This window comes from Etheostoma cragini, chromosome 21 (genome assembly GCF_013103735.1).
Source record: "Etheostoma cragini isolate CJK2018 chromosome 21, CSU_Ecrag_1.0, whole genome shotgun sequence".
In the NCBI taxonomy this organism is placed as follows: domain Eukaryota; kingdom Metazoa; phylum Chordata; class Actinopteri; order Perciformes; family Percidae; genus Etheostoma; species Etheostoma cragini.
This window is the reverse complement of record NC_048427.1, coordinates 14505609-14521837: the sequence shown is the minus strand read 5'-3', so window position 1 is coordinate 14521837 and position 16229 is coordinate 14505609. Positions and strand designations below refer to the sequence as shown.

The window sequence follows — 16229 nt, the reverse complement described above, 5'->3', positions numbered from 1 at the left end:
CGCTGCTTGTTGGCTCTGTGCTCTGCCGTCCGTCAAAACCCACCAGTTCTGGATTTGTTGCGGAACGGCTGCGGCCATGACAGACAGCTGAAATCATGAGGACCCACGGGATCTTGCAAATCTATGTAGACTAAAACCACAAAACCACCAAAAGTTTGGGCCAAATTCTCTGGGCGGGCGAAGCACAGAAAGGGGAGATAACCTTGCCTCTTATGACCTCATAAAGGGCAAAATTCCAGCTCGACCCATCTGAGCTTTTATTTTCTCAAAAGGCAGAGCAAGATATCAAGGCTCGGTTTACATCTATTGCCATTTCTAGCCACTGGGGGACCATAGGCAAGCTGGGGGAACTCATATTAATGTTTTCAAAAAAGGTCATGCCATGGGACTTTTACCATGCGCCTCCAGAAGTCATGCTCAGAAAGGGAGATGGGTGTGGAGGTGCACGTCTGCTTCAGCTATTTCTGCTTGTTGGCTGTCAAAGGCCTCAAAGCACATTTTTCATGTGACATTGTTAAGTCTATCTTTGCACTCCCTAAAAGAAGGTATACGGAACTGTGCCCGTCTGTATTGAGGTGTGTGGGTATGTTTACATATTTATCTGTGTATGTATATGTATTTTAGTTTTTACTCTTAAATGTATCTATAGATTGTAAAATCGATAATAACCATTGATGTATTAGGCGGTACCATGTTTGTACACGAAGCAGAAGTTCGGTGCTGGCCTCTAGCGGTGGTTGCAGGACATGCAGTGGCTGTGCTGCACTCCACTTCTCGTCAGCTACGGGATCCATACGCTTGCGAAAGCAAGGTTTAACAAAGCAATGGGAACTTCACCAAATTTGCTGCTAAGAGTCTAAAAAACACCAGCAACTAAACGCGTTTTATCGGAACTATAAAAAACATTTACGTTCCCCGGCAGTGGAAAGCTTGTCAACTCTGGAAAAAGAAGCGATGGACCCGAGAGACACAGCCCCGGATTCGTGGGAGCTGGAGGAAGATGCCGAGGCCCCGGCTGCCGCGGCAGAGCTCCCAACTGCCTTCGCCGCACTCAACGTCAATGCCAAGCCGTTTGTCCCCAACGTTAACGCCCCGGTGTTTGTACCTAGCTTTCTTCAAGCAAGTGCCGTAGAAATTACGGCTTCAGACGGTGGGTAAATGTCAGACAGCTGGTTGGAAGTTAGCTTAACTCGCTAGCTTGCGTGCTAATCCAGCTAAGTTAGCCTTCCTTTCTGCAACTCGCTGTAATCAGTCCAACCAGTGCCACAGTTATCTAATTTCCACTTACTAATCAACAAGTCTGCTAGAGTACTAGTCATGTGTTGTAACGGCAAGGCAGCTAATTTATAACACAGTAACAGTCACAACAAGACGTCAAATGACCATCCTTGTCTAATAAATATTTATGAAAGTTTAACATGCTTTCCTTTTTCTCCTCTAAAGGTGCCACTGACCCAATTGCCAGCATGGAGGTGGCAGAAACAGCCGGTATGCATTCACATTGTACTGCAGGCACTGCATGTTCAGGTTATTACGTTACTAATCTACCTGTTAGGCAGGTTGTTCACCACAGGACAGGTGTGGTTACAGGCTCAGGTGTGCACATCTACCTGCAGCCAAATTTAAAATGTCAGACCACATCTCATGCAGACGAGAACTTGGATGCTCATCTTGAAGTCATGTAAGTTCACTTATTGAGCCATAGTTGGGTTGCTGGCCAGTGTGCATCGGTCCACGTATAATATGATGCAACCTCACTTGTCCATGCCCAAAATAGACATCCCACTAGCACACACTGATATGTTACAAGCAGTGCATGTCTGAGACCTTGGTCTGCTATGTGTCTAAGTTGAATGTATTTGGTTACTTCAGTCACTTTCTGCAGACTAGTTGTAATTTGCCTAAGTCAGTTCCATTCACATTTCTGGCCTGACCCGGATGCTGTGTGCCTCTACTCAAGTTTGGGGTTTTTCAAGGAAGTGTCTGAGCGCTGCAGCTGTAGCAAAATGAATGACAAAGGGACACAAAACGGATGTAGTGTATATAAGAGACAGAAATTTCTGACAGGCTTATTCATGGGAATACTTGTTCTAAAACTCGACTTGTCCCATTTTTCTGAACATGTCCGAAAGAAAAAATGTAATTACAGCATTGACGTGACTGTCAACAAAGTCAAGGCACGACGGCCAGTGAAGTCTTTTCAGCAACTCTTTTTAGATCTGTGAAGGCAAATTCATTTTAATATGTGGTCCATCCTTGAGGTCTTTATGTCACATACAACCGTCATCGTTTTTGCAGCAGCTTAGATTTTTAAAATAGAGTTAAGAATTTAAGATGAGAAATTACCAAACATCTGTACAAACCTAGAAACCTTGTGGTTGAAAACCAAAGAGTAATTTGAGCTTCTTTTGTGACAGCATATGCATTTCTTTTACAGTGACAGATTGGATATTGAAGTTACAGTTAATTTAATTTAATTTCTTCTTGTAAATAGTGCCGAAACACAAGTTTTCCTAAACTATTGTAAGACAGTTTAACAGAAGGTTCCCTGAAATAAAGATACATTTACATTTAGAGTCAAATGACATAACCAAACCTGCCTATTACAAAATAATGATATTCTAACACACAAAAGAAACATAATGTGTACAATAAAGCATATAAAGTAATGATAATGGTGGAGGAGATACATGTGAATAGGATGACTTGACTCAGTTCTGCCTTTGAAAATGGAATTGTTTTGTGTAAATTTAATGTGTGCAAAGGGTATCTTATTCAACATTTTTTGTCAAAGGATTTAAGTTTGGTTTAAACATAAAACTGGCAGAAATGTTTCATATTTAATGAATTCCAGGATTCTAAATCAATCAGGATAGATAGTCAGTGCAAGGTTTTATTACAGCCAAAAAAGTAGGTCCTTAAATAGTTCCTCCTTCTTACAAGCCGTGGGTTGCCTGTAGCATCCAGACCTCAAAAAGAAATACCAGGTGTACAGGTGTAGTAAATGAGTACTGTATGGTTCCAGCTCCAGTGGAGAATGGAGGCACAGAGGCAGACATGACCACAGAGGAAGAGACGTGGGAGCAGAAGGAGGAGCCGGGGGGAGGAGGAGGCGGAGGAGACGAGGACCTGAGTTCAGGAGGAGCCTGTGAGGAGGGCGCGGCGAGGAACGAGGACGAGGAGATGATGGAGGAGGAAGAGGAGGAGATGCCCATGCCCAAAGTGGCTCCGGCACCGCCAGATGCCCCTAAGAAAGAACATGTGAACGTGGTCTTTATTGGTCACGTGGGTGTGTGTCATTTCCATGTGTAGAGTATGTTTATTAATTTATCTAAGGAAGATTTTGGAACGTTTTTTTCATCTTTTTTTTTGTCTGTTAGATGCTGGAAAATCAACAATTGGAGGACAGATCATGTGAGTAATCCAATTTAAAGTTAGTTCTGTGTTGGCTGATCCCAGCTCTGCATGGCTGCCCACTGTATAGAGAACTGTTTCTATACCATAACATTTCTGTTTATAGTTGCCACATAGTTGTCTGCTACAGTGTAACAGGTTTTCCAGTTTAAGCGCAAGTTTCACTTTTTAATGCCACAGATACAATAAATATGACATCACGTGCATGGCTGCCTGCTGTGTTAACTTTCCCTGTTTTCTATTTTTTCTAGGTACTTAACTGGAATGGTGGAAAAGCGAACCCTGGAAAAATATGAAAGAGAAGCAAAAGAAAAGAACAGGGAGACATGGTGTGAAAAAAAATCTTAGTTTTCTTGTGTCTAAAATCAGCATGCCTTTTAATTTTCATATTTCTTTGGTATTAATTTATGTGAATACATTGCCGTTAGCTGTTTTAAATTTTGAAATGACAGCACTTCAAAAGCGCGGTAAATTTGACCTACCATATGTTGTATACACAGTATTTTGGATGTTTTGCAGCAAATCACCATGGAGTTCAATGTTCATCGTTGTGTTTACGGAGCAGTTATGGAAAACAAAAGAATGAATAAACATGGCTGTTGCAGGTACCTGTCGTGGGCTCTGGACACAAACCAGGAGGAGAGAGACAAGGGGAAGACGGTCGAGGTCGGGAGAGCTTACTTTGAGACGGAGAAGAAACATTTCACCATCCTGGATGCCCCCGGGCACAAGAGCTTTGTCCCTAACATGATTGGTGGAGCGTCACAAGCCGACCTGGCTGTCCTGGTGAGATGGACAAACAACAAGCCCTAACACTAAACACACACACACACACACACACAGATTAAATCCTATACTGATGTATAGTACTTAAAGGGGCTTTACTCGATATTCAGAACATTACAATACAAAAGCAGTAACTAACTTTTTGCTATGTAAAGACAAAGTGGATTAATGGCGTTCTGAGAACAGAATGAAGTCACACTCTGAGTGTGTTGTAATCCGAGCTTTTCTGTTCTTTGTTTTGATAGCTATTCCAGCTGTGCGTGCATGTGCATGTCCGTGCCTTGTGGGTCGGTATCTGACGCCAAAGGGTGTGCCAAAACGTCGGTATTTGACATGTCGGGAAACGGCCTATGAGAGCTGCTTGGAGGCAATCCCAAATCACCTTTTTTTTAATATCAAGTACAGCCCCTTTATTTATTCCACTGGTGAGACGTTTCACCTCAGCAAATAAGTACACATCTGTGCAGCAGATCCCTGGCTCTCTGGAGCTCTGGGCCCCCCAATGGTCTGGAAAGGGCAGCTGTACCGGCGGCACAGAGGTCCCCGGGAACAGTAACCTTATTTTAAGTTTCATTAAAAGGTACCCAAATTCACCAATATGTAGGTTAGTACCACAGACACACCTGTTATTCTGTCGCAACTTCTGCTGTTGCTGTTTAGAAGTGGTCAAACCTCAGAGGAGCAGCTGTTGGTAAAACATTTCATTTCCTGTATATTCTTCACAATAACAGTCCCCCATTATTTTGTTATTTACAAGCTTTCATTATGATGCAGCAAAATCCGGAAATGTAACATTTCGCCTATAAGCAGACATGCAACATAAAATAAAGCAGATTTACAAACTAAACTTGAAACAAAAGAGATTCAGTTAGAAGCTGCAAAAAGCTCCTTCTCTCCTGCAAAGGTCACGCCCGGGGCCCGCCGGTAGACATGCAGTCCTTTAGCTTAAAGCGTACATAGAATTATGTCATGCAGAGAAAAGTTAACGTCCTTTAGCACACAGACAGACTGTAGGCAGCGAGTTTTCATTAGTCATCGCACATTTCTTATTTATGATTTATGCGATTGAAGTGATTCACACACACACACACACACACATACAACCAGGTGAGAATGGGGCCTAACTGCCACTTAACACTGGAATTATTTCTGCCTCCTTTTATTGGTTTGTATCAGGTGATTTCCGCAAGAAAGGGGGAGTTTGAGACCGGCTTTGAGAAGGGAGGACAGACACGGGAACATGCCATGCTGGCTAAAACAGCAGGAGTCAAGCATCTCATTGTCCTGGTCAACAAGATGGATGACCCCACTGTCAACTGGAGCCTAGAAAGGTGAACAGGGACTAGCTTCAAATAGATATGACGCGTTTACGTTTGCTTTAATGCTGTGTCCGTGGCGTTTCCACATTTAGTTTTACGTGTTGAAATAATCAATTACAAAAACATGGCACCAAAAACAGTCTATCGGTAAATTATTAGAATTGATGTTGACTGTCTGTTTTATTCAGATGTCCCTTTTTATAGCTCCCAAGTGACTTCTCACTCCCTTTTGTAAAAATCCATGATGTTATGCATTTCAGATTTCGGTTAATAATTGCATCTTTTCCTTACTTTTCTGCAGGTATGAAGAGTGTAAGGAGAAGCTGGTTCCATTTCTAAAGAAGGTGGGCTTTAACCCCAAGAAGGACATCCACTTTATGCCTTGCTCTGGACTCACAGGTGCCAACCTCAAGGAGCCCGTAACTGAATGCCCCTGGTACACGTAAGTCGACTCATTGGATGGGTTCAGGATAACTGCTTGCCCTGCCAGCAGGTTCTGTTCCTGTATTGCTACATTGCAGCATCTGCCTTTTTAAAGGAACATATTGTTTTCCCTGAGAGATTGCAGCTCTATGCTGTAGACTTCTTAAAAATGTTGCCACTCAACAAGTGCTTATTCTTGTTTATGAAAATGTTAAAGACGACCCACAACTTCTCTGTCTCACACAGGCCTGGTCTCAAAACAAAGAAAGACTTGCACAGTTTATAAATACATATTTGTCTAACACATTACAGTGAAGATTTGTACCAACTGTAATTAAGGAGACATTCGCCAATAATAAGTTTCTTGGTATTATTGATGGGAAATTGTAATTCTGCACATGGTTTTATGAATCATCGTGTCTCACAGCGCACAAGGTTTACAGAAAGGGATTAGGGTTTATGTTTTTCTTTTTAAATGTTGTTTGTTGTGAGTCTGGACTTTTCCTAATGCCGACTGGAATTGTTTTTTCTTCTGGTTCACACTTAATACACAGCTGTGGTTTAATTGAAACTTAAACAAATACATTTGCCAAAATGCACTTGAAATAAGAGTCATAGGCTTTCATAAATCTCATAGTAGCCCAAGCTAGGACACAGTAGCTGCACTCATGAAGATATTTGTGATAACAGCAAAGAAACGTTAACAAGTGACTATTGTGGTTTTTCTTTCCTTAACAGGGGTTTGGCATTTATTCCCCATCTGGACAGTTTGCCAAATTTTACCAGATCCAACGATGGACCAGTCAGACTACCTATTGTAGACAAATACAAGGTAAACAGGCCATGTTTTTCCAAACAGAGATAAACAGGCCTCTGTAGCAGCTTGTCTTCTCCACAGATTCTTCCCAAGCAGATGAGTGGGTGTCAAATTTCTTTTTGGTTTTTGCTCACTTGGCCAAAATCTTTTTTTTGTGCTCCCTCTCCAGTTTGTCTCTCTCCTTCCTGTTGGGTGATCTGCCATGAGCACACCAACAGGATTATAAACACACATGCACACACACACAAAAGCGCGCTGCAGCCTCTGCATAGTCAGTGCTCTTTAAGATAATTCAGCATCTTGGCACTTGCCTCTGTTTAGATGTTGGAAACCATTCAACACACACTGCAAGTGTTGGAGGAATTAAGTTATTTTGCAGCTTCTTCAGTTTACCCTACCTTAATGTAATCATGTTTCCCTTTTCCACATATATTTTCTATTTATCCTATTGTATTTAAGTTGTTTAAATACTCCTCTCTCCCTGTGATTTCACAAGAGCCTTATGTAGTGGTTGAGCAGATCCGCTTTCTTTGCCGGGAGCTAGATCAGAAGATTGATACCACTCTTAAGTCAGTTAATTATGAAGTTATCTTGGTTTGCTTAGCACAAAGACTGAAAACCAGGGAAACTGCTAGTGTTAATTAGTGAGCTTTAGTGGTGCTTGTCGACAGATTTTTCTTAAACATGGACAGAGCCAGACTAGCTGTTTCATCTTTTTCCAGCCTCAATAACTCATTTAACTTTCGACAAGAAAGCGAATAAGCAAATTTCCCAAAAGGGAAATTTGCTTATTTTTCAGAGCATCGTGTTAGGCCATAGTTCTTAAAATTATGTGGGAGTTTTTTGAGCTTGAATATTTTCACAGTATACTCCGATGAGTTGTTACAAGACGCAAGTACTGTATATTGGAAAAATAGTGTAAGAAAACAGAATACTAATATTTGCCTGCTGTTATGTTGCAACCACATATCTCTAGAATGCCAGATTTTCACAATAAAAACAACCATGTCTTCAGCCTTACACTAATGTATTTTTCAACTATCGCAATGGGCTTTTAAATTATTTATTTTTGCTGAAGAAATGGTTGAATTTTGTCAAACCAAGATCCATGGTTTTCATTGGACAGTGACAATGTGTTGTACATTCCAGAGGGCATTAGGTTTCACCTGTAACGTTATACTCTATGCACAGAAGCCAGGTATCAGGATCTAAACATTTGTAGGCACATATTCTTGTACCTGCCCAGTCATAGTGACTTTTCACTATTAATTTATTGATGCGCTGATTAATCACTTGAAAGTCCATGAAATGAATGACTAATGTGCATCAACTTACCGATGGCTTCCACTAAATTGCTGTGATCATTCTTAATGTGTGTGCCCCTGAAGGACATGGGCACCGTTATCCTGGGGAAGCTGGAGTCTGGATGCATCAGTAAAGCCCAGCAGCTGGTCATGATGCCAAACCGGGTGAGATCTCCTCTGTATGACTTTGCTGCTTCTCCCAAGGGACCAATAAACCTTCTACTAGGAGTACCTTGAAGGTCTCATTCTTGTATTACATTTACTGCAGCCTAGTAAAGAAAGTAAAGAAGGTCCTGTTACCTAAATGATAGGTAAATGATAGGTGAAGTTTCTGTTCTCACTCCAACCATGTATCCAGTAGTTTCAGTACAATTCAGCAATATTGTGCCAATTATATTTATTTTATAAGGTGCGTGTGTGTGTGTTGTGCGTGCGTGTATGTGTGTGTGTGTGTGTGCGTGCTGCAGCACACAGTGGAAGTATTGAGCCTGCTGAGCGATGATGTGGAGACAGACGATGCTACTCCTGGGGAGAATCTGAAGTTGAGGCTGAAGGGCATTGAGGAGGAAGAAATCCTCCCTGGGTTTATCCTCTGTAGTCCTGACAACCTCTGCCACTCCGGTCGCACCTTTGACGCACAGGTACACCAACACCGACTGACCGAAAGTCACCGCATGCTGACATCTGTTTTTTTCACTCTACATCTGACTTTCAGAGTCTACGTTACCTGTGGAGAGAATTTGTATTAGTCTTTAGGGTTGAGACTTGACCAACATGAGACTTGATGCTAACATACCCTCCACCACACACTATCTAGTGACATCCCAGCCTGATGCTGCATAAAACACCTAAAAATGGAAAAAGACAAAAAATGTTGTTAACTGTTTGGGGTCTGTTTAAGCAGGGTGTTTGGTGCAGGCCAATTTATTTGAAGGGCAGCCGTTTATCAGAGCCACCGCTGCAACGCCTGTTAGCAGCAGCACTTCGCTGCTTGTTTGAAGCACAACATTGTTGTGATTTGATTTATTGTTTGGTGTTTAGATAAAGAGTGCAGAAGCCCAACGGTTGAGAATGAGGCATTTAAAATATGCCAGCTGATGCTAACCTATTTCATCAGTGACAGACCCATTTGAACCCATTTTTGTCCACTTGTTTTTAAATATATACGTATATGAAGATATTGACAGTAGAGATAGGGAACCAATACATAAACTAATATATCCGGCTCTATTTCAATACTTTATATGTGTATTATGAATATGTCAAGTCAACTGATCTTTGGACGTTTCTTTCTTCTTTTATTTCAGATCGTCATTATTGAGCACAAATCAATCATTTGTCCTGGTTACAATGCAGTCCTTCACATCCACACCTGCATTGAAGAAGTTCAAATCTCAGTAAGCTACTGTTCTACTTCCAAAACTGTTGCTGAAACATTTTACAATATTGGAGTTTGTTTTTGTTGTGTATTTTATTTGCTGAGACAGTAGTTTTTGCTCGCCTCCTGGCCTTACTGTATGCAGTTCAACTCTTTAAATCCCAACTGCAGGCCTTAATCTGTTTGGTGGACAAAAAGACGGGGGAGAAAAGCAAAACACGACCACGCTTTGTTAAGCAGGACCAGGTGTGTATCGCCAGGCTCCGGGCAGCTGGAGTCATCTGCTTAGAGACCTTCAAAGAATTCCCTCAGATGGGACGATTCACACTGAGAGACGAGGGTAAGGACGCTGTGGGTGTGTTAGTAAGACAGCAAGTCAAGGTGTTATATCGTTACTGTGAAAATATCAAAATGCTCAATCCGCAGATACATGCACACAGCCCCTATTCAGACACTGTGCCTTTAAATAAGCTGTCATGACTACTGTACAGTTGTGATGTCACACCTATACCATATATAGTCTAGGCTATAGGTTTTGAGAGGGGGGTCTTGAAGGGATACGGTGTACAGGGATACAGGAACAGTCTGAGAAAATGTTGTTTTTTTAACATTAAAGCATGCAAACATTACAAACCCAAAATACAGGTATAAACCTGAAAATAAACATAATATGGGACCTTTAAGCAAATATGTTTTGGACACAGATGTCACAGCAGTGATAATAAATTGTATATTTGCTTGCTAATGTCTAGGTTATTTATTTTTCCATTTTGTCCCCCACTTCTCTTCCACCAGGCAAAACTATCGCCATCGGCAAAGTGCTGAAGCTGGTGCCAGAAAAGGACTAAATGCAACAGTGGCAGCATGCATGGAGTTCTTCCACCTTTCACCAGAGGAGAAATGCTGCTAGAGCCGACCCAAATAGTTACTCTCTCTTTACACACAGCTATGCTGAAGAGAAGAACAGGGACAACAAGGAGTGAAGGAGGTAATAAAATTGCGTCAAATGAAGAAAAAAAAGACTGAATCAGTTTTTACGATGAACAATATGAAACGAGAGACCAAGTCCAGTGTGTCAGCTTTCTCATATTGAGAGCTCAGCTATGCCACTAATGTAGCTACATGCCCCCCATCTGTAATCCCACGGCGAACCGTGCAGTCGGCAGGCCACGCCATTTGTTTTTAGAATGGAGATGGATGCAGTGTAACTGAGTTTGAGGAAGAAAAACAAAACTACAGAATGATTTCATATCATACAAAAAGACCTGTGTTAGCCTGTAGTTATAATTTGCAAAGTACATCTCCCAATTTAAGAGTGGGATTAAGAATCCAGTGGACATTTTATTTGGTTTTAAGGACTGCTGTACCAAAAGTTTGGTCTCTCCCCACATGAGATGGTTTAATTGGATTGAGCTCACACTCTGATGAACCATTGGTAAACACACTTACACAAACACAAACCCACACACAGCTGTTACATGATTGAAACTGAAAATAAATGATCAGGCTGCAACAGAAAGGTGTATTTGTATTCCTTTTGAATAAGTATTCCCATTTGGGATGGGTAAATCCATATCCACAGTATCAATATTAATAGCAGATCTTGAGATTTAGCATACTATTGTAGAAGGTTCCTGTCCTTTGTTGATTTTTGCATTTTTATATTACTATAATTGGATGTACTTTGTCAACTCCTCGGATTTAAAAGCTGCTATACATTTGCAAGTTACCAAAGTATTTAATGAAACATTCAGTACAGATATTTACATTTAAAGACTGCAATATCTATATCCATCATTTTAAATTGAATTAAAATAATCAAGAGACATCCTCGTACAAATGTCTATGCGCCAACCTTATTCACTTCCCTGGCTGTTCAGAGTTTTCATTCAAATAAAGTTGTTTGTATTATGTGACGTAGAGTATACCAATTGCGCATGCGTGTCTACAGTTCCCACGTGCGAAGCAGACATGGCCGATGGAGTAGGAGTTGTGTTGGACCGGGCACAGGTAAAAAAAACCAAATGCTTTTACTGCTGCAATACATTTAAGCTCTTTATAAATATCATTTCGGTTATTATACGTTAACAGGACTGTAATTACAGTGTTATGAGTCGACAGTAGCTATAAGCTAGCTAGTACTAGCTACCGTTAGCTTGTTTGCTTGCTGGTTTAGCACACAGACTGTTTTCACGTGATGTATTTCTATCTAGCTATGGGTTTAGCGACGAAGCCATTTCACAATGGACCAGCAACTAGTCGGAATCCCTAGAACTCTGGAAGAAGTTTGTCGCTGGGTTTTCTAAGTCTTTTGTGACAACGGAGCTAATGTGTCTGCTAGGTCAAAAAGGCCGTCCAGGCTTTGCAGGCTTTCCTGAAAACCAAGTCGACCGGTGACTCCCTGTTCCTGGACGAGACTCAACAGATCAGCATGCTGTTCACCCTCTGGAAGATCCCCAAAGTGGCACAGTCCATCCGCATGTGAGTCCACCCGACAGAACCATAAAGCAGCCCTCATACCCGATCTGTAGTTCTTCTGTTGCAGATGTTTACTCTACCCGATTTAGTTGGTATTGACGTGACGTCTCATTCCGCCCTCAGTCCCTTGCCCCACGGCCAGCGGTCTGACACAGACGACATTTGCCTCTTCACCAAAGATGAGCCCAACATGACGTCCGAGCAGACCCAGAGGTTCTACAGGAAGCTGCTGGAGGAGAAGGGCGTGAAAAACATCACTGAGGTATGTACCTGTCAGTGTCATTATTCAGCTACTGATGTGGTCATTGTTACAAGACCAGCTCACTGCTCAGCTGGGATAAATGCTCAGAGGAGTATGAGAAATATAGTATACATATTATAGCAAAATTGGTTGACTAGAGAGTGGCTGGTTCGTCCTAAATCTTACAAAGCAAAAAGTTTTACCAGGTTTTTGGAAAACATTTAGATTTATGGCAAATGTCCCTGTATCCGGAGCAGATCATCCCCTACAAAGCCCTGAGGACGGAGTACAAACCGTATGAAGCCAAGCGCCGTCTGCTAGGGAACTGTGACTTGTTCCTGTCTGACGACCGCATCCGCCGCCTGCTGCCATCCCACCTCGGAAAACATTTCTACCAGAGGAAAAAGTAAGCCCTTTTTCTTTGTGTTGTCAGAGTTGTACCTTCAATTCCTAATATCTTCAATACACAGCCGACATTATGTGTTGATCTCATTTTTAAGAGTAACTTTTGATCCTATTCATGTCAGAGGGACTGTTTGAGAAAATGGAAGAAATGGCTTATAAAAACAGAAGGCAGATTTTACAGTTACCTTACTAGTTGAGTTCCTAATGAGCTGAAATGTAATTGAACTTGTAGAACAATATAAGTAAAAAGAAAGTTGTCCTTAAATTGCAAAATGGAGCAAATAAATTACCCATATAATGTTAAGTAATGTTAAATGTTTATTTTTTTATTTTACACATTTAGTACCAAAATAAGTTTTTCTGTAGGAGTATCCAAACACCCATTCCTGTCTTTACCAGAGAGCCGCTGTCTGTGAACCTGCAGAGCAAACATCTGGCCAGAGACATCCAGAGAGTCATCCAGGGCACCAGCTTGAAGGTTACCAACAAGGGCTGCTGCTGGTGAGATTTGCTCTGCTGCTCTTGCTTTTATAAACCGCTAAATCCAGCTCTCTGTGTAACTAACCTTTTTATTTTAGCTCCGAGGAAACCAGTCGGGCTTTAGTATCGCTTCAGCAAGACAAAACAAAACAGTTGTAGTTTCACGGAATGTTTAATGTCTCGTCAAATTAAGAGCACCTCTTAGCAACCCTGTCGATTCTGCTAAGTGTTTTGATATGGGGAATTGCTGGTGCCAAAGAGAGTCAATGTGAATCCAGATGGACCTCCTCTTTCTGTGGAGCCTGTCTCTACACCTTTGAGACACAACATGTAATGTGGACCGGAAATACCAAAAAAAAACTTTCATTGATACTACTTGTACTGATGCTGTTTACAGTGTCACATTTGAGATTCCCATAGTAACCCTGCATTAACTTACATGACGGATCTGTATTGTAGCATGGCCCGTGTTGCCCACGCCGGGATGACTGCCGATGAGGTGACAGAAAACATCGAGGCTGCTGTCCAAACAGTGACGGCCAAGCTCCGCACGGTGAGTCTAGCTGCCCAGAGAAGCGTCTTGTGTTTTCATTAACATTGTTCTTTGTTGCTTTAAGGCTGGTGCAGTCATTTTAACGTTTGGCCACCCCAAGCTCTGTAATATCTTTCCCCTCGATTTATGTATTATACTTGCGTTGCTGTTTACAGAAAGGACCCGTGGTGAAGCTCATCCACATAAAGAGTCAAACGTCGGTGTCCCTGCCCATCTACACCTCCGACCTGAACCACCTCAGCGTGCTGGAGGCAGGGAAACATGCTCAGACGTCCAAGAAAGCGGTGAGAGCAAGTTTGCGCTCAAATGTTCGTCTTGTGTCCGATCTAGATTTATAGAAACGATGTGTACAATAACCACCTTGTGTCTGTGTGATTTTTAGGGAGCTGCAGCCAAAAAGCAGGCAAAAAAGAACAAGACAGAGGACATTAAGAAAACGGATACTGCTGAAGAGGAGAAAAATGTGGAGGAGGAAGAAATCCCGCTGCTGGTTCCCATAGCAACTCCTAACAAAAAGCCTAAACTGCAGGTCAGTGCTACTCCCAGCTGCTAGATTTAAATACTTGAAGTAATTCAAACATTTCAAATAACTCAGGCAGTTTTGTGTAAGTGGACTGCGGCCCCTCATTGGTTTTTCTTTCTTTCTTTGTAGAAACCATCCAAAAAGAAGCAGCTGGAGAAGGCCCCCAAACCGGCCGCAGCCAAGAAAGGAAGACAGTCGCCAAACAAAATGACCAAGAAGGCTGGCAAGACTGACTCTAAAGTAAAAAGAAAAGTGCCTAAAGTGAAATGATTCTCAGTAGAGCATCTTTGCACGTTACTCTCTCAACATGGACATTTTACACAGTACACAGGACCAGATTATTGACCGTCAATATATTCATTCTGTTGTCTTTTTTTCCTTGGATGAAGCAGACTATAAACGCATCTGAAACTATCCATGGCTATCTCGTGTTCCCTGAGTTCATTGTAACAATAGGCCTTTGTCAAAGGAGACAGTTTTATCATCACAGGTGGGACTGATAGTAACAATAGTTTTTTTTAGTTTTATTTAAGTGTATTGATAAGCCGTGTTAGTGATATCATACACAGTGACATGCCCTCAAACTAGTAAGGTTTAAATAAAGTGCAGCCATTAATACTATTAATTAGACGTGCTGTTTTACTGCCATGTCAAACTGTGACTGTAAAAACGATCTATAAAATGCTTCTGACGGCTTGGCCAGTGGTTATTCATGTAGTTAAAGTGGGGGTTTATGAACTATTTTGGCTACTTCTTATTGAATACACATTTACATTTGGGTATTGTTGACATGAAAAAAAAGTATTACTTTTCTTACACCTTGTACTCTTTTTGACCTCCCATTCTGTTAGAGTAGTTGTCAGCATGAAGGAGATCCGACAGATACATTTAATTATCATTGATTCCAGCAAAGTTAGAGTAAAAGACAACTTCTATGTAATTGATTCTCCCAGAATGCATGCCTCAAAACGTGTCAACTCATGGCTGCAGAATGACTTGTACAAAGACTTATTACCTCTGTGCTTTTGGTGTTAATTATTTGAACACATACGTTTTTTTAAACCCTTGGCTTTGAATCGGCAGTGCTATCACAATTAGTTTATAAAGAATACTACATGACTTCTTACATTTGTTAACATGTACTCTGTATGCACCTTTTGTGTGCTTTCACATCAGAAGTGCATAGCCTTGAGCCCTGTTTGCGCATGGTGAAGTGAGCCATCTACGCTGTGCATGTATAGCTGCCAGTTGGATCCAATGACATGCCTATTGTTATTGAGATTAAGGCTTGTACAGCTGCTGCCTGCTATTCTCATGTGACAATGCTACGTGGGAACATCTATGAGGCTTTGCACCTTAATAAGTATATATAATGATCTGAGCCAATCATAAATTAATTTCCCTTCTTTACTACATCCAGCGTATTTATTTGGAGGTATCATGCGACAGGATGGTCATGATACTGTCAACAGGTGGGCTGAGTCTTTCTATTCATCCCTCCCTTCAAGTCCTTCCTATGCTATGTGGGCGTGGTGGGCCATCTGGAATTACAGTGTTCACAGGTTACTGGGCAGGAGAGTAAGAGATGCATCATGCACACATTCTTGTGTTGATCATAGAGAGGCTATAGCTCCTTCACCTGGGTCTGAAGAGGTGGCTGCATTGATTCCAACCGGGACTGGCTGAGCAGACGGGACAAGCTCAAGAGGAGCTGTGGATGTTCAGTGGCTGGTGTTTCCATTATTCGTGAGTCAAAGGAAGAAACAAAGCGGTACCAGGCACTGCTGTGTGTAGCAACCATGGAAGAAATTGGAGAAACTTCATTCCCAGAGGATGCTGGGAGTCAAAGCCTGTGTCCAGACCTTGCAGGCTGGGCCCACCTCCACAAACCCATCATCGTGATGGTGATGGGATCCCTGATGTCTGCTGCGGGCGGACTCCTCCTCCTCCTCCAGTCAGTGGGGGTGACCGAAGCATGCCACTCGGTGGCCTCGGCGTGCCTGTCCATCGGGCTGATGTTCGTGGTGATGGGGCTGGTGTGGATCCCCGTACTGAAAGAGAAGCAGAGGCGCAAGCGCTGCTGCCAGGGTGTGCTTGAAAAGAAATGA

The 16229-nt window shown here is 42.0% G+C and overlaps 2 protein-coding genes across 4 annotated transcripts; both read left to right on the top strand.

The window, feature by feature from the left end:
• Nucleotides 1–737: 737 nt before the first annotated feature.
• gspt1 (G1 to S phase transition 1) lies at nt 738–10664 on the top strand. Of its 3 annotated transcripts, none has more exons than XM_034861448.1 (14): nt 738–1150; nt 1444–1488; nt 3026–3289; nt 3381–3414; nt 3666–3743; nt 4020–4200; nt 5377–5531; nt 5821–5961; nt 6681–6774; nt 8148–8228; nt 8531–8704; nt 9371–9460; nt 9613–9781; nt 10237–10664. In XM_034861448.1, exons 1-14 carry the CDS (start codon nt 955–957, stop codon nt 10287–10289), a joined length of 1755 nt encoding a protein of 584 aa, XP_034717339.1. In that variant the 5' UTR covers nt 738–954; the 3' UTR covers nt 10290–10664. The 3 variants fall into 3 exon arrangements, with proteins under 3 accessions (XP_034717339.1, XP_034717338.1, XP_034717340.1); XM_034861447.1 differs by having other exon boundaries at nt 1444–1527; XM_034861449.1 differs by lacking the exon at nt 1444–1488.
• A 677-nt stretch (nt 10665–11341) lies between these two features.
• rsl1d1 (ribosomal L1 domain containing 1) lies at nt 11342–14789 on the top strand. Its single transcript, XM_034861450.1, has 9 exons — nt 11342–11451; nt 11783–11922; nt 12043–12181; nt 12418–12566; nt 12965–13066; nt 13505–13598; nt 13754–13882; nt 13981–14127; nt 14251–14789. Exons 1-9 carry the CDS (start codon nt 11413–11415, stop codon nt 14389–14391), a joined length of 1080 nt encoding a protein of 359 aa, XP_034717341.1. The 5' UTR covers nt 11342–11412; the 3' UTR covers nt 14392–14789.
• Nucleotides 14790–16229: the final 1440 nt, after the last annotated feature.

Bases quoted from the DNA above. Each gene is read 5' to 3' on its own strand.
- gspt1 (XM_034861447.1), top strand. From the start codon at position 955: ATGGACCCGAGAGACACAGCCCCGGATTCGTGGGAGCTGGAGGAAGAT. The intron at 3,290-3,380 runs GTGTGTGTCATT...TTTGTCTGTTAG, and splicing joins GGTCTTTATTGGTCACGTGG to ATGCTGGAAAATCAACAATT. The intron at 3,415-3,665 runs GTGAGTAATCCA...TATTTTTTCTAG, and splicing joins ACAATTGGAGGACAGATCAT to GTACTTAACTGGAATGGTGG.
- rsl1d1 (XM_034861450.1), top strand. From the start codon at position 11,413: ATGGCCGATGGAGTAGGAGTTGTGTTGGACCGGGCACAG. The intron at 11,923-12,042 runs GTGAGTCCACCC...TTCCGCCCTCAG, and splicing joins GTGGCACAGTCCATCCGCAT to TCCCTTGCCCCACGGCCAGC. The intron at 12,182-12,417 runs GTATGTACCTGT...TATCCGGAGCAG, and splicing joins GCGTGAAAAACATCACTGAG to ATCATCCCCTACAAAGCCCT.